Raw genomic sequence first — 26,823 nt, forward strand, 5'->3', positions numbered from 1 at the left:
GTCATGTACCTATGGTCCTATAGAAGTAAGTGCAGCACCAAGCACATAAGCACACAAGGGACCCAGCAATTGTACACTTATCCCCTGTCCTGTGGATAAGGGATAAGACATAAGTGGTCCATAACTGGACAACCCCTTTAAGGCTGAATTCATACCTGTAACCTCAAACTGCAGCAATAAAGCGTAGCGTAAATGGAGCCAAAGGCTTCCTTTGCTGAACTGTACTTTTTATCTACAGTTATGGATCAAACTACGAACACGTGCATTTCTATAGGCCCAGCTACAACATTTGTGTGGCTATACAAGGACCACAAATTATGAAGCACGCCCTATTTTTGCCCCCATTTGCAGCACAGACATCAGGCTGATGACATAGGAAACACCTGGTGGTAAATCGCCATCGCAGGTGGAATTAAGCACTACACCTTGCCAATTTAAATCACTGGGTTGTCTATCCAGGTCTACAGGGGCGAGTGACTACTTTTTGTAACTGCTGTCCAGCCTGGCCAAGAGACGAGGTTCAGGGTGGAGTGTCAGAGGAAGAACGTTCCCCCGGTACAAGCTCCAGCAAAATGTCAGGAATAAACAAGGCTTGCGTTCCATCCTCACTCCGCGTCCCATTGGACGTCACCTACCAGATCTGATCTCACTCTATTAAAATTCTCTAATGGCGTACATAAATGCGAACGGAGATGTGAATGTTGTAACTCCAGATGTGAGTGTATCCGAGTGAGTGCTCAGTTGTTTCATGTTTGTTGAGCGTTTCCCTGTAGGAGCAAGGGGCCAAAACTATAGTGGGTGCAGAATTGGGAGTTGCCCCCAGTTTCTAGAGCCTAAGGGGTCCCCAAGGCTTGTTCTTAAGGCATATAATAATAAGGGAGCTCTGGGACTGATTTTGCAAAAATAAGGGAGAGTGGTGAAAATAAATAAATATATATTGTGGGAAAAAAAACATGAAGTTGCAAAAATTTGCGTTCCAGTTTAGGAAACGAGGACCTCCTATTTAGACCTGACTGGAGATCAGTTGTCTCTGACTCCAGAGGACTACTACAGCTTTGTCCCATTCAAGTGAATGGGAGCTGATCTGCGTTACCTGGGCTGACCACTATAAAGAGAACAGCGCTGTCTGCTTCCTGCTCCATTCTCTGGGTATCAGCTAGTGACAGCAGGTAATTGGTGGGAGTCATATCCCACCAGTCTGATATTAGTGAGTTATTTTATTGACATTTTTGGCCTGGAAACCCCTTTAAGACATTAGTAAATTTCCCCAAGTGGAAAGTTTCCCCATGAATAACATGACCCCGCCAAGTATAGTTTATGATCTAAGGGGTTGTCTACAGTGGAGCTCCCTTTTAAGTAAACGGCCACAACAGAAAAGTTGCGAGGGCAGAGGAAGAACATTAGGGCTGCGATACAGTAAGACATAAGACGAGGGTAACGAAAGCCAAGGAGAAGGATGCCGCAGCGAGAGAGAAGACGGGATAATAGATGACTGGAAAAACCTGATTGGGCCAGACAGGAATGAACTGGAGAGAGAATGAGTTGACTTCGAGAAAAAGAAGTGAGTAATTCAAGCTTGTAGGAGTTAAAGGGACAAGGGAGGTGGAGAAGGGGGGTTGGATAGTGACAGGAAGGAGGGAGAAAAAGGGTGGGACACAAAACAGAATTTAGAGGATAGGGAGAGAGAAGCGGAGCATGAGGATTGCCAAGTAAAGGAATAAGGTGGGAGAGAACCTGCCAGATCAGAAGAGCAGAAAAGGGCAAGAGGTGTGAAGTGTCTGAAGTAGAACTGGCGAGAACATTCCATAACTTAGAAGATTTGCACCTCTCCCTTATAATGCTCACCGCTATAGTCAGAAGTATTCGCTTGTGGCCATGAGAAGAAGAAATTAGGCTGTCTATTAGTGTTTTATAGAGATAGACAGAAGACAACCAGGAGGAACCAGAGGCAGAAGTTCACAACGCACAGCGATGATGGTCTCCTACAATATTTAGTTTCAGATCTTCAACATTCATGGGCATAAGATGAGGCATCAGCAGTGACATGGACAGGTGGCCTTGAACTTCGAGTACCAGTACTCACAGGATGGAGCACTCACTCCTACCACCAGCTCTCCTGAGTCAAGATGCTCTGCTGGATCTCATGCTCTGCGTGTGTCATGAGTTGGTCACTTCGCCATTGGTCAGTGAGACCCATATAGCGGATTTCCTGCACTGGGGTGAGTGCCTTGTATTATCTGATTTCCGTCTTTATGGCAGCTTTGATATACCGAAGTATTGTCCAGAATAAAAAGCAATCGGAACATACTTACGTATCGGTAGCTGTCTCGCCAAAGAGACAATTGTGGTTTTGAGCGGTTGCGATTCACTTTGGTGGATGACGACTCGCCTAAATTCACGTTTTTCTTCATGTATAATCGTTAAAAGATTGTAGATGTGCAACAATTTTTTTTTGCAATTGTCTTCACCCTCACTGTATTGTATGTATAAGGTGTTTTTGTAACCTCTTTGAATACGGTAGATATGTACGGTATATTATACATACTGTATGTGTTTGTACGTACACTAGTCTGACTGGAAGGGTTGGTTCATAACACAGGGAGTGCCGGTGTCTGCCGCATAACGCCCTGTAATTATAGATACATGTCTGGCTGCCGCATGGATTGACACAACCCGAGCACCTTCCCCAATATAACAGGGGAACTGTCGGCAATATCTGAGCATACTGTTATAGTGTAGGATTCTCAATCACACCTTGGCACACCTTCCACGAGAACAGGGTGGTCTACATGTTCTGCAGGTTGGCATTGTTAGACACTACTTTGGAGTGTTGTTCCAGTGCCAGATGCCTGTTGGGAGTTGGTCCCTGTACTATGACAGGAGGCCAAAGAGTGCCAGAGAGTACCTCCACCTAAAACAGCCCATTCTATCCGGAATATGGTCAACCAAAGCAGCAAGTTGTTCGTTGCAATGTGACAATGACAAGAGTCTTTCCAATACGTAAACCCATCTCCCCTATTCCCTACCTTAAGGACTATATGTATAGGTCCCCAGATAGAGGTGGTCATGTCGTCTCTGTCTCCAACAGAGTGGGAATGAGTTAATTTCTCCGACGGGGAGGTAACACTATTACATTAACCATATGTGGAGTCTGTAAGAGCACAGACTGACACAGTCCATATAAGGAAGAGGTCTTACACTTCTCCCCCCTGGACTAAGTGCTCATACCGCTGTCCCCACACCCAGTGAGCCTTCATTGCTCCTGGGCATATTGCCCCTTGCCCCAGTCCCACTTATAGCTGCATACCTGACCCCCAATCTTAGTATTCCTATAATGAGTACTGTGCCCCACCACCAACATCTGGTTCACTTAGTCTGTACATGCACTCTCTATATCTTTAGATGTACATTGTTATCTCGTTCTGTCACCATGTTCATTGCCTAGAACACTTATCCTCCAATTGCACACTTCATTTGCAGGCTGTAAATCTCAACACTCACCTAAGTATGAAGAGGCCGTTGGGTGTGCATAGTCCTATCGATGGGTGGTCTACCGAGATCATTGAGTGCTCAGGCTCACAGGTGGTCATGATCTGAGCACTTGTCTTTCACATTAAGATGCTCCGTATGAGTCTACACTTTAAGTTGTCAACACGTTTTAAGATCAGCGTGCTTGAAAATTCAATTTCTTGAGAACAATCTCTTCTTCGAACGTGATCTTGAGGTGTGTCGAAAGCTTATATCGAACTTATTCAGCCCCTAGGTTGAAATAATTGTTTAGCAGTACTCAAGACTGTCCAAGGCTTTACTGACCAAAGGTGATGGACATGCTTAATGCCAAACCAATTAAAAAGATAGTGGTCGTTAGGAAGTTTTATCCCTAACAAGCAGAATATCAGCCATGACAAGGATGGTTTGACACTTCGCAGACTAGGGGAAAATAACTTGGCAGCAGTAGTTTCATGCCATTCATCACTATCTCCTATGAGAAGACCTGGCACTGGGCTCCTGGGGTGGTTATATGTGACATTAGGTAGGACCACAGAACGTGCCTGGCACTTAGGAACGGAAAGAACTAGATCCTTGTATTGGGGCAGTAAGTGGTAAAACCTTACAACTTGGCCTTTCTTTCATCTGCCTTTGGGTTGGGTTGTCACCTGTAATGGAAACTAAATTTGGGGTAAATTTTGTGTGGTTTTGTTGCCTACTTGTTGCCCACACGACACACTCCCATAATGTATGAAACCAGTCTAAGGCCCAATGTTGTGCGTATATTGGCCCACCATTATGATAGCAAGTACCCTGTCTTGTTCCTCTTCATCTGTTGAATTCCCTCTATAATGTCTCCTCTTTACTTCATTACTTCTCATCACTTTACAGTTTTCCCCACACTCTGTTCAGTATTCTCCATTTACTCCCCCATTGCACTTGGTATGGTCCAGTCCTCATCACGTTGCGGTATACATTTATACAGTCCACAACTATGTTACTGTATACATTTTTGGTATACAGATGGAGTGACAAAACATCCTACCTAGTATGTCATCTCTCCTTGAGATGTCTTGGTGACATAGAACTTAAAATGACCCAGAACTCTTGTCTTACGTCCCATGAATTTCAGATGGGTCAAACTCTATCTGCAATTTTTTTTCCAGATTACACGCAAGGACGAACTAAACACCCTTACACTTATCATACTCATGAGTCTCATGCCTATAGAAAGTTTCCAGATAAGCCTCAGCACTTTCATTGCTTATCGCTTTGGTCCCGGTAGGTCCATTGTCCAGGAGAATCCAAGGTTAAGATGGTGTAAATAGGACTTTTTCGGTTACATTTACTATACTGGAGAATATGTCAGCTAGGAAATATTAAAGGATTTACTATGGTAAAATTTGTATTAATTTCCTGGCCGATTGTTCCCTTTGTCTAGATTTGGACCCCTTTCATTATTTGCCAGACAAATGGGCAACCTTGGCGCAGTAAGGCAAATGGATGTTACTTTACAAGACCTATGTAAAAGCCAACATACATATTAAAGCAAAATACACTGGACTGCCAACCATCTAAGACATGTGGTGTCTTCATGATCCCTGACAGATGGTTCCAGTGAAGGAAGGATCGGGCATGTTGAATCTGAACTTTCGGTCATCTTTCTTAGGGATCTCTGCTGACAGAGAAGTCTGACATGGCGTATTCCCTTCCTCCTATTTAGAACATCTGCAACCCTTCCAGGCAGAGCATGCTTGTGTATGAGACACTTAGGAGTAGTAGCTGTGTGTATGGCCACCTTAAGAGTCAACAACTTGGCTACCACATTGGAAAAGACTTAGATCTCTGACTCTTCCAACTCTAGATGGGAGGAAGATCATGTGGTCCTGGTAGAGTCTACGTTATTGACATATGGAGGTGTCTCTCACCATGAACCTTGGAGTTCGTTGACATCTATAATACAGTCCTATGAAAAAGTTTGGGCACCCCTATTAATCTTAATCATTTTTAGTTCTAAATATTTTGGTGTTTGCAACAGCCATTTCAGTTTGATATATCTAATAACTGATGGACACAGTAATATTTCAGGATTGAAATGAGGTTTATTGTACTAACAGAAAATGCGCAATATGCATTAAACCAAAATTTGACCGGTGCAAAAATATGGGCACCTCAACAGAAAAGTGACATTAATATTTAGTACATCCTCCTTTTGCAAAGATAACAGCCTCTAGTCGCTTCCTGTAGCTTTTAATCAGTTCCTGGATCCTGGATGAAGGTATTTTGGACCATTTCTTTCTACAAAACAATTCAAGTTCAGTTAAGTTTGATGGTCGCCGAATATGGACAGCCCGCTCTCAAATGATCTGAAAACAAAGATTGTTCAACATAGTTGTTCAGGGGAAGGATACAAAACGTTGTCTCAGAGATTTAACCTGTCAGTTTCCACTGTGAGGAACATAGTAAGGAAATGGAAGACCACAGGGACAGTTCTTGTTAAGCCCAGAAGTGGCAGGCCAAGAAAAATATCAGAAAGGCAGAGAAGAAGAATGGTGAGAACAGTCAAGGACAATCCACAGACCACCTCCAAAGAGCTGCAGCATCATCTTGCTGCAGATGGTGTCACTGTGCATCGGTCAACTATACAGCGCACTTTGCACAAATAGAAGCTGTATGGGAGAGTGATGAGAAAGAAGCCGTTTCTGCACGTACGCCACAAATAGAGTTGCCTGAGGTATGAAAAAGCACATTTGGACAAGGCAGCTTCATTTTGGAAACAAAAATTGAGTTGTTTGGTTATAAAAAAAGGCGTTATGCATGGCGTCCAAAAAGAAACAGCATTCCAAGAAAAACACATGCTACCCACTGTAAAATTTGGTGGAGGTTCCATCATGCTTTGGGGCTGTGTGGCCAATGCCGGCACCGGGAATCTTGTTAAAGTTGAGGGTCGCATGGATTCCACTCAGTATCAGCAGATTCTTGAGAATAATGTTCAAGAATCAGTGACGAAGTTGAAGTTACGCCGGGGATGGATATTTCAGCAAGACAATGATCCAAAACACCGCTCCAAATCCTCAGGCATTCATGCAGAGGAACAATTACAATGTTCTGGAATGGCCATCCCAGTCCCCAGACCTGAATATCATTGAACATCTGTGGGATGATTTGAAGCGGGCTGTCCATGCTCGGCGACCATCTAACTTAACTGAACTTGAATTGTTTGTCCAAAATACCTTTATCCAGGATCCAGGAACTGATTAAAAGCTACAGGAAGCGACTAGAGGCTGTTATCTTTGCAAAAGGAGGATCTACTAAATATTAATGTCACTTTTCTGTTGAGGTGCCCATACTTTTGCACCGGTCAAATTTTGGTTTAATGCATATTGCACATTTTCTGTTAGTACAATAAACCTCATTTCAATCCTGAAATATTACTGTGTCCATCAGTTATTAGATATATCAAACTGAAATGGCTGTTGCAAATACCAAAATATTTAGAACTAAAAATGATTAAGATTAATAGGGGTGCCCAAACTTTTTCATAGGACTGTAACTCTATGCCTGGGGCCACATGGCTCTCTATGGCCCCAGGACTCCTTGGTAATGTGTAATATTCCTATATTGTATAGTAGAGAGTATGTCCTATCAGTTCTACCATTATATGTATATATGAGAGATGATATGTTCCGGAGTCTGACATATAACATACACATTTCTTGGTTGGCAGCCGAGCCTTTAGTCCAGAACATACGAGAGCAGAGGATGAAGAGAAGCGACTTTGACATCATTAAAGTGATTGGCCGGGGAGCGTTCAGTGAGGTAAGAGCTGCACTTCTCATACTGTATATGTAGATCTTTGCTTTCTGTGTAATGACTAATCTGTGTCTAATGGGTAACGTTGGCATGTAAAGAATGTTCTGGAAATGCCACTCCAGATTTAAGCATTAAATGTAGAAATTGACTAAGTTATTTCTGGCCTTATTGACATTTCTGCTTTGTAAATCGGCCTCCTGGACTGTGAGCTGCTTGTATACTAGTTGCAGATGGATGGGGGAACTTTGCATGGCTCTTCATTGTAGACTGAGATATGTTGGGGTCCACCAGAGGAAATGGACTAATAATGCAGTTCCTTGTGAAATCCCCTCTTGAAATATTCATGTGTGATGTCTGGTGGGCCCAGATTCTAACACAATAGTCCAGCAGTAGACAGCCAAATATGAAGAGTGCTATGGCCTATCTCCTAGGTGTTGTTGGAGAGTGGGCCCAAGGAACTTAAGTCTGACACTATGTGACCTCTACTACTGTCAGCGTTATATTGGGTTGCCCTAAGGGCACCTAGTGCATGTTCCCTGGAAGCCATGGAGATGCCGGCAAGCCTATCTGCCTCAGTTGGGTATCTAATGGCAGGACTAGGGTACCAAACTAAGACTTGGGTAAAGTTAACCTTAAGTACACCTCTGGGTCATCCATTGCTGGACCTCATCAGCCCTATTGCTGGGTTTCGATGCTATGAACACCTAGTGGGTCAGGCCACTACCGATTTATTATATCCTAAATGTAAAGCTACTATTAGTTCATTTATATAGCGCCAACCAGAGGCCTAACTTGAAGCTTCCAATGCAAAACCTGTAATGGGGCCCAAACCTACCATGTGATATTTAGTCCAATATTATATTCTATGGGGCAGAGGAACCTTTGGATCCCCTCAGTGTCCAGGGCCCAGTAGTTGCGGCTACCACGACACCCCTGGCATCAACATATTTTGCAGTACTATACAAATATTGCCATTGCTCACATTGGTGACTGTCCACACTGGTGCTGACAATGTGAGGGCCATACTAGCTTCTCAGTATGTTTTTGGAGTGTAGGAAACCCAACATTGGATGGCACATACAAACTCCATGTATAGTAGATGTTGCCCTTGATCGTTTTCCAACCCAGGTCCCTAGGACTACTGGGTAACAGGGTCAACTTCTGAGCCGCCATGTTGTCAGTGGCATTTATCTTAATAGGCATGTCCCTCTAACTTGAGTCCTTGACATGTCTTAGGGAATGCTCACGTGGACTTATTTCTCAGGCAGAAAGAATCTGCTTCAGGTTTTTGAAACAGATTTTGACACTTTTTTTAGAGGTTTCTGAAACAGTTTATAGAGTTTTTTTTGCCGAGCACACCGCTCCAAAAACTCTTAGTAATATCTGTGCAGATTATGGGGCTAACTCTGTAAATAAATGGAAAGCCCAATCGTGCCAGGTCTTTGTACAGGTACTTGTAGGGGTCTTTGTGCCCGCTGTTCGCTCTGACTAATGCCTGGGTGGGAATGATGGATAACTTTATTCCACGACAGCAGGATATTGCTTGGGATGCTTGGCAGTGTATCAGTCTTACCCCCCGCTGGTAGAGAAGTCTAGGAAGGTTCCATCTAAACATGTATGGCCAGGAATATGTTACGGCTGAGAGAGCAGAGACGTAGGTAGGCTGTTTGAGGAACTGGAAGTCCAAGCAGTCTTTGCCAACCTGTACCTTTTATGGCACGTTGGCTCATGACCTAACGGATTATCGTATTATAGAAGAATGAAACCTGGTTTTAAAGACTAAAGTCCTATTGTTTGCCCTGTTTTATAATATACAGATTTCCACGGGTCGCTTGACAGGTACGATTAGTTTCCAGATCTAGGTCAGCGCAGATTTTCCCATGACCCTTAAGTATATGTCATGTTCTCATTGTCCGTTTTAGAGGATTAATATGAGGATATTTGGATTTTTTCTAGTTGACTCATCTGTATGAGTAGTAATATGAGTGACTGTGTATTGTGCAATAGCTTTATGTATAGACATTGTATGGTCAGGATTGGGCTGAGAAACTCCGGTAATTAAAGGGTATTTTGGTAACCTCCGGTAAAGCACAGGGGGTAACTTGATGATCAATGGGGGGGGGGGGGGGTGTCTAAATGCTGGAAACTGGGGTGCTTTGCTGTTAAGTCTATATAGAGTGGCAGGTTGGGTAGTCCATTAATTCTAGCTGAATCACTGATTCGAGGGAGTTCCAGAGGGTTCCAGCAGTTGGACACCCACCAAGGATCCCAAGTGTCAGACCCCTGCTAGTCTTCAGTTGATGCTGGAGACTACACAGTAACCACGTAGTAATAATGACATTTGTGTACGGTGATACGGAATGTAATGACCTTTCGGTATGTCGCTTTTTCTTGGCACAAGAATCACTTCAACCAACGTAAATCTATTTAGATAATTATATTTTGTCTTCTGTTGTCAAGAGCTGAGTTATAGCTTTCTATGTTTCTAAGGCCCACCAAGTTCACACTACTGTTCATGCTGTCCATTGTGCTGATCCCTGGTTGTTTTCCCCTTGTGAATTGGTGCTTCTGTTGCAAAGAATTGGCTATTGTTGTCAATATGCAAATGATCTTTTTGGAGCAAAAACGGTGTAGCGACTTACCTCTATGGGGCAACTGTTTTATGCAGTTTTCACAATCGGCACAGTTTGTATTTTCTCGGTGTGAAAGGCTTATGGACGCAATTGCAATAATTTCAAGAAATAGCAGGGCTAATGGAGATAAGACCGTTTTAACACATTAGTGGGCCCCCAGCTTCCTGCTCCACCATTGTGTGCAACTTTATCTGTGTCCTAAGGACACAGATAGAGTTGAAACCACTACTTGCCACTCGGAGCAGTGGGAAAGGACCTGAAATGCAGAAGGGGGAGGGGCCCCACTACCACAGGGCCTGGTGCAGATGCACTTGTTTGCTCTATGATTAAAGCACCCTGTATTCAGGCCTTGTCTGGTCCACTGGTCTGAGTCCTGTGAAATTTTTGCTGTTACTCAACTAAGGATCTAGCCTCTTCTTTACATTGGCTTTGGTTTCTCTTTAGCTATACTACAATTGGATTTTTTAATTTTTTATTTTGACTTGTAAGGTATTTTATAGCCAAGCCATCCTTAAAAGGAATATGTAGCATCCAAAAATTCATGCCATATGATGGATACTGCCCTTCTGCCCAGAGCGGCACAACTGAAACGGTATCTGGTGCCCATAAGCTGATCTACACTTTAAGAACATCCGGAGAGAAGGGGGAGCAATTGAGTCCTTAATGTCAGGGGCATAAAGAAGATATAACAAGGTGTCCAGTGGTAAATAGGAACATAATGATTTTTCCTGTCTGTAGAATGGAACTGTCAGGGAAGAGTCCCTAGAAATATTGGCCAAATAACCCCAAAAAGTAGCATTGTAGTGTAGGTTCACACTACTGTTGGACGTCCGTGACCGGCTCCATTAGAAAAAAAACAAAAAACGAGCACCTATCATAAACTAAATGGACACTGATGATAGAAAAAAGGACAAATAACATCACATGAAAAAAGGTCACACTTGCCAAATAAAAAATGGCTCTATGCAGGACAGACAGGTCTTATACAGTATATGATAGAAACAGCCCAGGTACTGATATAGCACCCACCATACACCGAAAAACTATGAGGGAGGTGGGTGCCAGCATTTCAAATGCACACAGATAAAACTTATACAAGGTGCTGTCACATGGTAACATGAGGTGAACAGTGCCAGAGAACAGCCTATTGGTCAGACCCGTACTAGTAGATGCCCAGCACCTCTATACATGCACCTTAGCTGTAACAGCACCCTGAAAAAATAACAGGTCACAAACAAACAATATATTTGGAGACTATTTGGGTACTTGTATGTGCTATACTGCTTGCTTTTTGCCACTGCTGTAATTTGCAGCATCAGGTAGATTTTGCAACTTTTTTTTTTTTTTTTAGAAACTGCATGACTTCCATTCACTTCACATGTCAAAGCCATGTAAAAAAAATCTCCTTATGAAGTCAGAAATAGAACGACAAGTCTTTACAAGGCAATTTCTTACATAGACTTTGTTTAGTTGAAGATGCTAATTTTGGCTTGGCATAAAAATTACAATATTAGTCAGCATACATAATAACCTGAAAAACAGAGTAAAACTAAAACCGTGCATACTTGATAATGGCATGTGCTGTACAGGACTGAAGGTTCTTTTACATAGGCTGATGATCAAATACACAAGTGATCTTATGAATGGTTATGATGATTGCAACTTTTATGTAAGTCTTAAATGGTCACTAACTGTTCAGACAACTTAGTCTCATTTTATCCATCATGTGATTCTGGACCACTTTAATTACATTTGTTGCTTTCTGCCTGAAAAAAAACCTATAAAGTTCCTGCCACTAGGTGTCTCGCTTCAAACTAATTTACAGTTCACTCCCTGTTGCTAGCCAAGTCTGTCCATAGATACTTAGATAAACAGGACAGAAAGACAATGAGCAGAGGTGGGAGGTTCTTTACACAGTGAATGTAGATGGGAGAGGTTGATTCTCCTCACAGCCTTCACATACATCTGTAAACTGTAGCCCTGTGCAAAGGACAACAAGGAAAAATATCACAGTTTACAGTATAAGAAAAAAGTCTTATATGTACTTGTATAATTACAGATGGATTATTATTCTCAGGCAGAAAGCAGCTTCATTGACTGTACTCATAGATTGCTTTTTTTTCCTGTGTTTAAGGCCTGACTCACATCTGCATTCAGCATTCCATTAGGGGAGACCGCTTGGGGACCCTCTGAATGGAATACCGAAAGCATATAATGGGGTCCGTGTGTTTTTTGCACGGTTTCCGCACAAATCATGTGGAGAGAAAAGTAGTTGTTGAAGTACTTTTCTCTCTGCATGACTTGTGCTAACACCGCGCAGAAAACACATGCACCCCATTATAGTCTATGGGGTCCATGTGCTTTCATTGCTCACTGCTTTTTAAAGCGTTCAGTATTGCGTTCAGATGGGGGGTATCCAAATGGATTACCCGAACAAAGTACCAAGTGCAGATGTGAACCAGTTGGGGTTGGGTGGGAGAGTGGTGGGTATGGGGGGGGGGGTGATTTGGGGTATAACAGTCCGTGGGGTCTCATCTTCCTCTTAGTTGGTGACGGCTGTATGGGTGTGGTGGGGTGGGTGGTTTGGGGTATAACAGTCCGTGCAGTCTCATCTTCCTCTTGTTTGGTGACAGCTGGACACGTATTGGGCAGCGATCTCCACAGTGGCCTCTTCTTCTCCCAGTAGGATGTAGAGTTTCCTCTTCTCATCTACAGATGTGAATTCTGGGATGTGGGCAGAGAGTCTTTGGAAGTAGGTGGCCCTCAAAGCTGAATATTTGGTGCAGTGTAGCAGGTAATGGGCCTCGTCTTCTAGGGCCCCCTGGTCACAGTGCTGGCACAGTTTGTTCTCCCGTGGCTTGTACATCTGCCTGTCTCGCCCAGTCTCCATCTCCAGGTTGTGGGCGCTCAGTCTGTACCGGCTCAGGGTCTGTCTGTGTTTGGGTGGAGTATTCTCTCCAGGAAGGTGGCCATGGTGTAGTCCCTTTGCAGTGACTGGTACACGGTGAGTTTCTTGGAGTTATTTATTGCGCTTCTCCATTCCTTGATGTACCGCTCTCTGTCTCTCTCAATGGCTCCTTTTATTTGAGCCTTGTTCAGGGCATGTTGGGGGTTTTGGCTTGGCAGATGGCTGATGCTTGGTTGGGGGGTGTCGGGTTTGCTCAGGGCTCTATGGCTCAGCCAGGCTTGGTGGTGGTAAGAGCCGGGGCTGCTGCCCTGTATGTGTGTCCAGAATGATAACGCCCTCTTCTACATGGTGAGCCATAGGGGGAGTCTGCCTAGCTCTGCCTGGCATCCCATGTTGGAGTTTCTGCGATTGACATGGAGGAGGTACTTGCAGAACTCCAGGTGGAAGGTCTCTGTTGGGCTGGAATTCCACTTTGACTGGTCTGGGTAGGGAACTCAACATATCAACCCAGCCAGCAGATCGGTAGGTTATTGTCACCTAAATCATATTCTTATGAGTCGGTGCCACCGTTGCTGAGATATCGCCATTACTTTAGTGGGAGGTAGAGAATAAATTGCTGGCACCGGCTTATATCTCCCATGGGTACCAAGAAACTGTCATGTTGAAATCCAACATGCCTGATCCTTCGTTCCTCCTATAAGAGCCATTGGGAACAATCTGGGACACCCCCATACACATGAGATCATTGACCAAGCCTGCCAAAAACATCATATGTGGTTGACTTTTTTTGTCTAATTTTTATGGCTTTCAATTCAAGACACAAATGGCGAATTCATTACATATTTGTGGGGAACACTTAAATAACCTCACAGAGGAAGCGGGCCTATTGTGGGCACTAGAAATATCTCGGAAGTGCAGTGTGCCAAGCATTTCAGTGGCATTACCACTGCTACATGCTGGATTTGTCCTTAAAATGACACTTCTTGTTTGTCGTATATTCTCTGGCCAGAAGTATATTTTTATTTTATGGTAAGCGATGAAGTTGTACAAAGGCAGCCATTGTACATCAAGTACTTCTCACCAGTGAGACATCTTGGGGAAGTTGTTGAGTTGGTTATTAAGAAAGGGTTAATAACTACTTATAACACCTGCTTAAAGAGGACCTTTCATATCCTCGGGCACCTGTGGTTTTATATATGGCTAGAAAGCCGACAGTGCGCTGAATTCAATCGGCTTTCCCGTTGTGTTCCCCTGGTGAAGAGCTATCGGTGCCGTTACCGATATCTCTTCACTGTCAGAAGGGCGTTCCTGACAGTTTAACTGGGAATGCCCCTCCTGACAGTCTGTCCATAGCGCTATACTGTCAGTGGGCGCATCCCTTATCACCCATCGATGTTGCTGAGTGGTGAGGAATGCCCCCCCAATACTAATCTATGGACGAGTACTGTCAGAAGGGGGGGCATTCCTAACTGCTGAGCATCATCGATGGGTGGTAAGGAACGCCTCCTCTGACAGTATAGCACTATGGACAGACTGTCAGGAGGTCTATATAATATGTCCTAAATCTTGCCATAGTAGTTCCTGCCACCGTGCCTCCATAATAGGGCCAGCCAAAGTGTTCCTAGCATGATTACCAGGTCCCCCATAGTGCCAGCCATAAGTTTGCCAAATTCTAAACCACAGCCCATGCAAGAATAGGAGAAAAACTTAAAGGGATTCACAGCCCCTAATTAGGGTTGAGTGATCGGGATCGGAAAAGATCGGATTCTGATCCCGATATTTTTTGGCGGGATCGAGATCTTACGTTAGTTCCCACAATGTTTGGCTACTGGCCAATCATTGTGGGAAAAGCTAACAACATTGTTAGCTTTTCCCACAATGATTGGGCAGAAGCCAAGCATTGTGGGAACTAATGTGAGACCTCGATCCCGCCAAAAAATATCGGGATCAGAATCCGATCTTTTCCGATCCCGATCGCTCAACCCCACCCCTAATGCATGGGGTCGTTTTTCCTGATCAGACATTGATAGACAAAGCCATAACTTAAGAGGGTCTCCCAGCAAGATAGAACTGATGGCCTATCCTTAGTCAGTTTTGTATTGTTCAGGGTTCGATGTGTGAGCACTTTCAAGCAACTGATTGTGCAGAGAGTTGGACATTGGCTGATGTAATATTCATAGGACTCACCATCAGTTTTATGTGGCTGGAAAACCCTTTTAAAAGCACGCTCATAAGAACATCCCCGTTTCATATCCTCCCTCAATGAATGTAGAGGTGCTCTAAGAGAGGTGGCACCCCACAATGTCACCAAAAAACCCCTGAAAAATAAGATAACCTATACTCAATACTGTAGAGCGGCGCTACTGGTCAGCCGGGACTAATACAAGGGATTACCAGTTAATTACCATACTGATATATTGGACCCTCCAGTCAAGCATTGTATATTGCCTCTGGTTTTAAGTTCCAATGGTCCACAAAAGGTCATTATATGCTAAAAATATTGTATCCTGAGGCCATTGTAACTTGAGGAATCCCTGGATTTGTAGTGTTCAAGCATGTGAAATCCCAGATGTGTCCTCAGTTTGTTCTTGTTGTGCAGCTATCGACTCCTGGACTATTGTTTGCCAGCTGACCAAACAAAAGGGTGGAATAGGAACGAGTTCTAGTTTTTCTGCATTGACTACATATCCTATTAACACTTCTTGTGATCTTTCACTATGTGTCACAGAGCATTTAAGGAATATTTTCCTCAGTCCGATCACCTAATACTGTGAGTTACATTAGAAGGAAAAAGTTCCGTCAACCTAATCTCAGGAACATTTCTACAGAGCTGTTCAAATAAACCACTCCTGTTCTATGAATGAACTTCTACTTGGTGACCTCTGGAGCTTGACTTGGTGCTTTTTGCTTCTCAAATGCAAAAATAGAAAAGTGCACAACCATGTAATTTTTTTGCAAGACCTTTCTACTACCTTCAGATCTAGGAACAAATAATGTTCCCTTGCAGAAGCGGAGACCCATCTGTGCTAGATCATCTTTCTAGACTGCCACCACATCTTCCTTACAGCTCCTTAGGTTTGGCTGTCACCAGAAGGGGTTTGGGGTAACAGAAACTTGTGGAGACCAGTCTGTGCTCCAGCATCTTTCTAGGTTGCTAGTCAAGGATCTCTTATAGTTCTAAGTCTAGATTTGGCTACCACCAGAAAGGGTCATAGGGTTGCAGGAATTAAGAAACAGAATGTCCACCCTTCATCTCACTTAGACGTTCAGGAGAGCACTGCATCCAAGAACATCATTGGGATAAAGACACAGCCTAAAAGTACATAAATCGTGACGACCAGGGTAACTGAATTATGAAAATTCCTTGATATTTCTTCTGCAAGAAGACCCATTCAAATCGAGATAGAGGAAAACAAAGTGGAATTCCAATCCCACTGATTTCATGTAGCCCAGGGTCCACACTCTTGGGGCACTTCTACACCTCAGACCCTCAAACCACCCAGCTTCTCTGGAGGCAGAATCATTAATGTGTTTCATCTGGACAACATACATGATCCCAGGGATCCTTTCCTAAAAACTATGAACTACGGTAGAGAGAATTTTATGTCAAATCCTGGTTGAGGAGACTTGGTAAACCATTGACTTACAAGGTTACTCTTAAATGAGGATTTCAGAAACGAATGACCTGTAAATTATCCACTTATCTACTTGAGGTTAGGGGCATGATTTGTTCTAAACTGACCTTTCATTGACCATTTGTTTAATATCTGTCTTAGTCAATCATTACAGCTGAAACCCCAAATAACGGGCATCAGCTTAAAGTCTACAGAAGAGATGCCATCACATAATGTAGTGAGCAGATGAATACATAGATAGATAGGCGCAGAAGTATTCACTTCTATAGTAAGATAGATCTGCTCACTTATATTGCACTGAGATGTTTAGGCCGCCCCCGTTGTAACATGCTGGTTGCTTCTTTTGAACCACCTATAGCTATGCCAATGACCACTATATACAAAAACTGAAATCTGAATGCTTTATACAAGCTTATTTCTGCATATTAAAGAGTTGCCAAGGGTTGAGATTGCTGGCCTATCCTTAGCACAGGTCATCAAAATCAGATCAGTGGGGGTCCAACACTGGGCACTCTGACCGATCAGCCACTATGACAGTGATCAGATCTGCACAGTAGAGATGAGCAAGTAGTATTCGATCGAGTAGGTATTCGATCAAATACTATGGTATTCGAAATACTCGTACTCGATCGAATACTACTCGCTATTCAAATGGAAAAATTTGATGCAGAACCAGTGTTGATTGGCCGAATGCTATACAGTCGGCCAATCAACGCTGGTTCTTCTCCTACTTTTAGAAGTCTTCTCCGTGCAGCGTCCCCGTGGCGTCTTCCGGCTCTTCATTCACTCTGCCAGGCATCGGACCTGGGCAGAGCCGACTGTGCATGTCCGCTTGTAGTGCCCAGGCCCGATGCCTGTCAGATTGAATTCAGAGCCGGAAGACGCTACGGGGACGCTGCACGGAGACTTCTCGGAGGATCCAGCCCGACCCTCACTCGTTTACTTGGTAAGTTCTATTTGATCGAATGTTGCCTACCCCTGAAACGAGCATTTTCCCCCCATAGAGTATAATAGGATTCGATATTCAATTCGAGTAGTGGAATATTGAGGGGCTACTCGAAACAAATATCGAACATATTATTGTTCGCTCATCTCTACTGCACAGTATATGGCATCAGAAGGAGGTAGCTCCATACACTATGTAGTGGCTGTGCTACAGGTATAGGGCCTCCATGATTTGTCATCGATGACCTATACTAAGGATGGGCCACCAATATCTACCCTTAGACAACTCCTTTAATGTCTGACACCTGCTCTGTTGTGGTTGACTATACAGTAGGCTTCTGTAGGATTATATTTATGCATGTAAATATTAATATGGAGATTGTAGCTAGAGGATATACTAAATCTCCATTCTCATGATGGTTCTGTCTTCTCTTCATCTCAGGTCGCAGTTGTGCGGAAGAAAAGTAATGCTCAAGTTTACGCCCTGAAGATCATGAACAAGTGGGACCTTCTAAAAAGATCAGATGTGAGAGGAGAGGACATATAGAGGGATGGTGTGTGGGGAGTAGTGGGACAGAGAACAGACCAAGGACAAAAACTGAGGAGGTCACATGTTCTTCATCTCCATTTTCTATATCTAGGTTGCCTGCTTTAGAGAAGAGCGGGAAGTTCTGGTGAGCGGAGACAAGAGATGGATAACACAGTTGCACTTTGCCTTTCAGGATGAGAACTATCTGGTAAGTTTTATGTCACATTAGGGTACTGAGTCCTGGTTCCTTAAAAGAATGCAGACAACATTTGTGCAGAATTAGAAAAATAAGTTTGTCCTTTTCCAAAAACAGCACTAAACCTGTCCATAGCTGTGTTAGTATTGAAGCTCATGGTCACTCAAGTGAATGGCACCATGGCTTTAGACTTGACTGGCAGGGCAGATGAGATGGCATGACCCCTTGGAAGTAGCTAACTCTACAGAAGAGCACCCTATATTTCAGCTTTCTGGTCCCTGCTTGTAGGAGTTAATGAAGATGGAAGGGTTGAAGTCATGTGTGAGTTTTTGAGCTTTGGGTGGATTAAAGGAAGACCCACAAACTATTATCTATCTGATCGCTTTACCATTACTGACTGAGGACTAGTATGATTTCCTTTTCCTAGTACCTGGTGATGGATTATTACGTGGGAGGCGACCTTCTATCCCTGCTCAGTAAGTTCCCAGATGGCTTTCCTCCACAAATGGCCATCTTCTACCTGGCTGAGATGATCATGGCTGTTCATTCCGTCCACTCTCTGGGCTACATACACAGGTGAGAAATGTGCGAATCGTTCACAGTTTTGGGCCATAATCCATGGAACTCATCATTTGTTGCTAAACTTTTTCATCCTTCTTCTCCAGAGATATAAAGCCAGACAACATGCTGTTAAACCGGTCAGGACATATCCATCTTGGTGATTTTGGGTCTTGTTTGAAACTACGTCAAGATGGCACAGTGCGTTCAACCTTGATTGTATACCTGCTGCCCATTCACACTAATACACTCGGTCTGACTAATGACTTCTGACTTTTTCTTGAAGGTGTCCTGCTCTGTTGCTGTTGGAACTCCTGACTACCTATCTCCAGAAATTCTTCTGGCCCTTGAAGACCATACCTTGTCCTATGGGGTTGAATGTGATTGGTGGTCTATAGGGGCCTGTGCCTATGAGATGTTCTTTGGACACCCTCCCTTTTATGCTGAATCTGTTGTGGAGACATATGGAAAGATTCTTCACTATAAAGTAAGGGAACTCCGTCTGCTAATAGAGTAGGCTTTGTAAAACTACTCTTTGAAAGGGTTGTTCAGTCTAAAAACTCATGCAGTCCAGCCAGTGTCAGAGCTCAGAATCACCGCCCTTGTCTGCTCCTGCCTGACAGTACACAGTCTAAACAGCAAATCAGCCCAATCTAAGAGCATTGATTACTCAGGAAGGGTGGGGGCTAGAGAAAACATTCCAACAGTGCCAGGATCAGTGGAGCAGTAGCTACTAAATGATGTAAAGAGCTGGACTTAGTGGAAGTTTAAACCAGTCTTCCATCTTTGAGCCCTGTACGTAAAGCTCTTCCTATCTAGACATGGCTCTATTTTTCTAACCTAGATGACGATATGTGACCTGAATACATTGAACTTATACAGGCATGTTAGGATAACCTATTTCCATATGGGATGCCCTTTATAAACATTATCGCCATACACCATTCTGCTCCTATGTCTATTTCCGGTTATTGGAAGCCTTAGCCAAAATAATAGGTTATATTTAATTTCCTGCCTTGGCCTTTTACAATAAAAGGCCATAAAGCAGGTCCAGTTAACTCTTTAATTTCCTTTATTTTTCCAGGAGCACTTTAATCTCCCTCCCTCAGTGACGGACCTACCACCAGAGGCATTAGACTTCATCTCATCCCTAATCTGTGATCGTGAGACCCGCCTGGGCATTGGTGGACTCCAGGATTTCCAATCCCATCCACTGTTTGTTGAAATTGACTGGGAAAGATTGCGGGAATGCACTCCACCTTTTGTTCCTGAGGCAATGGGTGCCACAGACACTTCCAATTTTGACGTTGTGGAAGATCATCTATCAGAAATGGTCACCGGGGGAGGAGTAAGTATCTTCAAACATCATTGGTTAAGTATTGCTGGATTTTCCTTTTTACTATCTGGCAAGGCTTATGTTATTTCATTTTAATGCTATGTTAATATGGATCCCTAGCTATGAAGATCGTCTCTTTCTCTTTCCCAGTGCGTTTATGCATTACACTTAAAGTTCATTTAAACGGTGCAATACTTCTTTTCTCCTGCGGAGGCACTGCAGGGTAACTGTACACTTGTTGCAACATTATGCTAAACTATAGAGCCTCCAATGAGGGTTAACTATACATTCTACTTAGGAAACCATAACGGATGTTGGGGACAGCTCTCCGCTTGGGGTCAACCTTCCCTTTGTTGGCTACTCATACACATTCAGGTAAGGGTAGTAAGATGTTTCTGTATGATATGAATAAGCGTCTATCACTGTACTATAAATCATGTTTTTTATGTATCCTATTAGGGAGGATGGCAGGGATCATGTTTGGGGAAACTTGAGAAACGCATGTGCATGTAAATTAGGATCATATCCAGATGTGCAAAAAATGAGCCATGGGGAGAACTTGGTGAGTAATATCATCCCCTTATAGTTAGTAAATTCTATGTTTGGTTTGGCATGACTATGTTTTATTAAAAACTTTCTCATGGATGATATATCTGATTGAGCCATGATAATAGAACGTATACCTCCTGTATGCAGGAATCACATTTGGATCCCTCGTTGTTGTCTGAGCTGCGCCATGCTCTGCAGAGTGAGGTCGAGGCCAGGGAGGCGCTGTCTTCTGAAATCAGCCTACTACAAGCCGCCAATCAAAGCCTGGCAAGGTGAGGTCAAATGAAGAAGATCTGTACATTTATGTCTACATGATGACTTTGGCTACATGGCATACCCTGCCTGAAATTTAATGCCAGTTTGTTGCGACTCGCAACGCAGTTGCGGCAACCTGTGGCTAGTAATGCCGCCTGTTTACTTTGATACCTACCATGTAGGCAGGGTGATTTTTGGCCATACGAAGAGTGTCCTTGTAACCCAGACTAAGGAGGCAAACGTGTAAGCACTTTATCTATAATTCTATAATTTTGTTGTGTTACATTTTTCATCCCAATATTCCATATTGATGTTCTTTGTGAAACAAGCTGTGACCGATGGATTCCCGCTCATCACTAGATTATGAGACTTCAGACCTATTTCCATAATTACATAGTAGATGAAGTTGGATGAAGACATCAGTCCATCAAGTCCAACCAATAACCCTACAATCCCCTACAGTGTTGATCCAGTGGAAGGCAAAATAGCCCCATGAGTCTCATGCCAATTGCCCTATTTCAGGGGGAAAAATTCCTTCCCAATTACCATAGAGATGTATGGGGTAACAGCATGCGTGCAAGCACGGTGGCTCAGTGGTTAACGCTGGAGTCCTGGGTTTGAATCCAACCAAGGACAACTGCAAGGAGTTTGTATGTTCTTCCCATGTTTGCGAGGGTTTCCTCCGACATTCCAAAGACGTACTGATAGGGAATGTAGATTGTGATATATGGGACAGTATTGATTGTTTGTAAAGCAATACAGAATATGATGGTGGTAAAGAAATAAATAAAATAAGACTCCTCTCCGTGGATATGTTGTCAGACCGAGATGAGGGATAGAGGTCTCCAGTTCGGTGGTCAGACCCCTGCAAATCTAACATTTATCATCTTCCCTATGTCTATTTCCCATTACTTTGATTTTGCCTTCCTTTGGAAGACCATTGATCAGCACCAACATGGATTTGGTATGTTACTGTCTACACTTATCTCATTGAGCTCATGGGTTTCCTCCCCGCACCCCGATTTCCCTCCACACTACAAAGGCATATGGTTCATTTATATTTTGAGTCCTATATGGGACAGTGACCGACAATATCTGTAGAGTGCTAAGCAATATAAAAGTAAGCAAAATATATTGATAAAATATCTGTCTTCACAGTCGCCTATATGAAGCTGACCAGCTGAACTCTGAACTTCAGAGCAAAATTCGCTCATTGGAACAGCAGCTAAAGGATAGAGAGAGTCGTGGAGAAGAAGAAGAGCAGAGAGGTGAGGAAGGGAACCAGCGTATTTGAGAACTAAAGGTTTGTACACATTAGGTATAATCCAAGCATTCTGTGGTGAACACCGCTAGGACATCTTTCAGTCATTGCTATGGTAAGCATGCTCCGGTGCGGTGGATATGATCCAGACCCAGCACTTAGGATGCTTCTCCCATAGCGATCAATGGCAACAAGCAGTCCAGCCTTGGCCACCATGCAGTCTAATACTGTCTACATGCTTGATTCTCTTTACCTTCTTTGTACAACACTGACACTCTGCTATGTTGACTATTCCTAACGTATTTCGCTCAGTCTCTCGATCCAACTTTCAGACTCCATATACCTGTCCTCTGTGCGTATCTTTGTATATAGCTGCCTTCCACAACAAGCTTCTGATATCTGTCATCCAAACTCTTACAGAAAAACATTTCCTACCCCGAAGATGTGAAACCTGCAAACAGGAATCTGAACCTACCTCTAGGATTAGACAAGTGAGATTCTTGTAGGCATTGGAAATGGGGAGTCAAGTTGGTGTGTGTTTTCATATTAGGGGATGATGGAAGGTAGAAGGGAATGGTGACAATGTATTTAGGACAGTGTCGGACTCGCCCACCAGAGTAATGGAGGATCCTATGGTGGGCCAAGGCTCTAACAACATAACGGTCCAGTAGAAGACATCCAAATTGGAAGGGTACTATGGTCTATTTCCTAGGGGTTGTTGGTAGGTGGGCCCCCAGAATTATTTTATCTACTGGCTCTCACACTGATGTAGGACTAGATGTTGGAAGGAGGGTCAGTATCACAGCTTGTTCCTGGGCAGAATAAGTCCAAAAGGGAATTGTTACCTTGGGCCAGTTGGAAGACTTTGTGTACCTGAGACTAAGAGACAAGGGTGGACCTTATAACTCTGCATGGGCCAAGTATTATATATCTTTTTGGGCCTCCTTTGTGGCGAGAAACTGGTGGTGGACTGGTTGTTGGGTTGGACAGGCGCAATGCAGACATATATAGGAATAATTTAGCCCTTGGATTCTTGAAAGCCCCAGACCTGACTCCGAACCTTTGTCTGTCTTCTCTCTCAGCTAGATAGCTGTATACCTTCCTATTGCCACCCCTTAGTGACACCAGTTCACCGTCACATGCTGCTCTTCTCACGGGTATGTCACATGCATGTCACCTATTGTGTTGTCCTGTCTGGAGAGGGTTGACTCTCATCTGAAGCCTTTGTATGTCTTTGTGGCAATAGATTGGTTTTCTATGTCTATGTCGTCCCTGTGTGTGTGGGAGGTGGGAACATATATATGATTATGTGTGTCTAGGGCAGAATTTAGTGTCTTGTACCTCTCTGTTGTCTCTCTGTGTTAAACCAGTATCATCATTTGTTTCTTGTATGAATTAGAAAACCTATATGGACTTACAATGGTTCTTTGTAGGGTCAAATGTGTTCTGGTCCAAACCTCAAAGAAGCACATATCATGATGTAGGGTATATACATATATTTATACATGTAGGGCTGTAATATGCCTCACCTAGCAGTCTCTAGAGCTCTGCTGTATCTCTGTATGTCGCCAACTTCATATTGAGATGGTAAATATCTCCATAATACAATAATGTGCACGGATTAAAGGGATCAAGGAATGTTATCATTTAAACTTAATTTTTTGTAGATCACACGTTGGAATAGCCTTAAGAAAGTCTATTCTACCTTTAGATGTCATCTCTGCGCCGCCGTTCTGTAGAAATACCAGTTTTCACCGGTATGCAAATGAGTTCTCTCGCAGCACTGGGGGTGGGCCCCAGCGCTCAAACAGCACTGGGGGCGTCCCCAATGCTGTGAGAGAAATCTCCAGCACCACCTCCATCTTCTTCAGGAACATCCTCTTCATGCGTCTTCTTCCGGCGCAGGCGGTGAAACTTGTAGGCCTTGGGCCTAACCGACTGCACATGCCCACAGCCACAAGAAAAATGGCCGCTTACACAGTAAGCCCCCAGTGCTGCGAGAGAACTCATTTGCATACTGAAAAAAACAGGTATTTCTGCGGAACTGCGGCGTGGAGAAAACATCTAAAGGTAGGAGACGAATAGCCTTTCCTAAGGCTATTCCGACATGATAGGGACAAAAAATTAAGTTTAAATGATACGATCCCTTTAAATAGCTTCTTTCTAATATCAGCTACAGAATTTTTGCAAAATTTCAGACCCCTAAATTAATTCAGATCTCAAATGTAGCCCCAAACCCAATTTTATTCTTACTTGAGAAAGGACCCTAGAGTTCCGAAACGTTGTAATCTGTCATCATTATTAGTTAGCCATTAAAAAGGTATCAACTACTGAAGAATATCAGGTTTTTTGTTTTTTTATATTTCCTACCCACTGGCTAACACAGTACGAGAACAAACATTTTCCTTTTTCCCCCAAACCCAAGACATATTCCAAATGTAATCCAGGTCCTAGACCAGACTGCAAAATTAATGCACTCCGGATTAAATCCAGAACCACAAAGAAACTGCAAAATTATTTCAGGGCCCAGACCAGACCCCAAATGAAATACACTCCAGACCCCTACACTTACTTACCACTCCTCCCTTCTCGGTTGGGTTCTCTTTGACTCTGTGCACCGCCACATTGGGTCCTGATGCTGTTCGGTGTCAGGATGTTATGTGTAGTCTGTAACTGAAGAAGTCGGGGGCAGTAAGGAAAATGGAGGAATTACGGTGGTCTCTCCTAATGGAAACTACCCTGGCCCCCCAGTGCTGTATAACAGACATGGTGTAGGGGACTGTCCAAATTCTTACAGCTCATCCAATGAGTATATACATACTATATCCATTTTAACATCTCCTTTTTTGGGAGCCTAGTTCTGTTTTTATCTGAAATTCTGGAGACACCATACCATAGGGTAATAGAACTCAACAATGATCCACCACAAGTCCTAGATAGGCAGATCTCTAATATACACAGATGTAAAGTTCCAGTTTATACTAACACATCTTCTGGACAGGTCATGACAAAACTAACAGCTATATTTCTAATCTTTCCAGTTATGCCCCGTTTTTACCCCCACTTTTATGATCGCCAATCCTTCAACAACTGACTTTTGTCCCTGTCCCCAATAGGTTCCTAAGCCTAACTCTGGCTGGGTAGGATATCTCCTGCACCTCAGCATGTGGTCCTTGAAGTGGATGGTGCCTCCAGTCCTCTGAGTGACTTCTTTGAGATTCCAGTTTCAAAGAGAGGAGGAATAAGAAAAAAAAAAGACACGTCTTAGAACATCTGAAGACCTTGGCACTGTGTCCACATCTACCATTGTGCCTGTTGGCTTGCCAAGTTGAACAAAATGGGTTGCAAAGGGTTCTGTGTTACCTGTTGGCGGCTGACATTACTGAAACCAAAATATCTGTCCTAGTCATTTCCAAGCTGGTTGTTATTTGGTTATATAATAGTTTTGGAGGCCATGCCTCCTACCAGAGATGGTTGATGTAACTGACAGCTGTGCATTGTTGGACGGGTTTCTTGGGTGGGCGATGTTTACCACTGTCTCTTTCCATCCTTATAGAATATGGGTTCTGTATGGGTTCTAACATGTCAGAAGTTTTAATGGGTAAATCTTGAACCTATCTGCAGCCATACAGAAATGGAGCGCCTCTGCCCCTTCATTTTAGCGACCAGTGGGGTTCTCAACACCGATCATAACTTCTGACGTCTTACATCATAAGTAAGTTGAATTTATGAATGAACGAGACCCTAGTGGCCAGTGATTGACTCCAAAGTCAGCTCCAAATGGGCCGTTGAAGAGGTAGCACGGTACCTTAAGCTCAGCGTAGATGCCCGGATAGAATCCTATTCCGTCCACACCAATACAAAAAAGGATTACTGAAGAAATAAATCTATTTGTGTGATGTTTTGGCCCTTGGTGGACCTTCCTCCAACCATTGGATGGCACTCCGGGCAGCAGCCATAACCAAAATAGTATTTGGCCATATTATTGTGCCAGAATCCTTTTTCTGTCCTTCTGCTGGACCTTTGGGCCCTTTACTGTTACTGTGGGCCCACTAGAGGATCCTGAATTTGTATATACAAGATTAAGGAACAATAACTGTTCTAAAAGGACCTGTAAGAAAGCCCATATAGCCTAGCTCCGCCACCATGACAGTGTTCATATACATAACTTATTAGAACATACTTAATTGTCTTCTAGCTTCCCCATCCTCTCTGGGCTTTGGGATTCTGCAGTCTCTTGTCTGGGCGACCACCGTGTAGCTCCAGTACTTCTTCCTGCTGTATAGGAGACTTCCTCTTTGTGCTCCACAGACTTGTTTTAAGCCCCTCCCACACAACAGGAAACATGAAAAATCTGCACCATAGATTGTACCTTATAAAACAAGGCTAATAAGTTATGTCATGGACTGAGAAGGAGCTTTGGGGGAGACATTAAGGAGGAAGCAAAGATAGGTCTTACATTACTACGGTAGCAGACAGCTGGGAGTTGTAGTTCATAGTCTGCGTATAAGGTGATGATCCAGAATCCTTGTATGCAGAACTGCACGACGTGTGATTTGTTGCACTGTCACAGTCTTAACACAAATGCACAGACACACAGGAATACACACACACACAGATAGACATCACATGAGACTGCCCTAGGTCTTAAGTAGCACTAATTAGAACATATATATGATAATTTTGTTAGTTGCTACAGGAAACAGCAATGTTCAT

General features: G+C 43.4%; 1 protein-coding gene across 3 annotated transcripts; it reads left to right on the forward strand.

Annotated features, from left to right (window-relative positions):
* The first annotated feature begins 1,683 nt into the window (after nucleotides 1-1,683).
* Nucleotides 1,684-25,355, forward strand: DMPK (DM1 protein kinase). 3 transcript variants are annotated; one of them, XM_075258897.1, is made up of 15 exons: nucleotides 1,684-2,219; nucleotides 7,217-7,308; nucleotides 17,866-17,949; nucleotides 18,065-18,160; nucleotides 18,576-18,724; nucleotides 18,814-18,907; nucleotides 18,993-19,193; nucleotides 19,791-20,054; nucleotides 20,341-20,417; nucleotides 20,502-20,604; nucleotides 20,739-20,863; nucleotides 22,005-22,114; nucleotides 22,528-22,598; nucleotides 23,190-23,264; nucleotides 25,224-25,355. In XM_075258897.1, exons 1-15 carry the CDS (start codon nucleotides 2,087-2,089, stop codon nucleotides 25,308-25,310), a joined length of 1,761 nt encoding a protein of 586 aa, XP_075114998.1. In that variant the 5' UTR covers nucleotides 1,684-2,086; the 3' UTR covers nucleotides 25,311-25,355. The 3 variants fall into 3 exon arrangements, with proteins under 3 accessions (XP_075114998.1, XP_075115000.1, XP_075115001.1); XM_075258899.1 differs by having other exon boundaries at nucleotides 23,194-23,264; nucleotides 25,224-25,289; XM_075258900.1 differs by lacking the exons at nucleotides 22,528-22,598; nucleotides 25,224-25,355 and having other exon boundaries at nucleotides 23,190-23,265.
* Nucleotides 25,356-26,823: the final 1,468 nt, after the last annotated feature.

This window comes from Leptodactylus fuscus, chromosome 11 (genome assembly GCF_031893055.1).
Source record: "Leptodactylus fuscus isolate aLepFus1 chromosome 11, aLepFus1.hap2, whole genome shotgun sequence".
In the NCBI taxonomy this organism is placed as follows: domain Eukaryota; kingdom Metazoa; phylum Chordata; class Amphibia; order Anura; family Leptodactylidae; genus Leptodactylus; species Leptodactylus fuscus.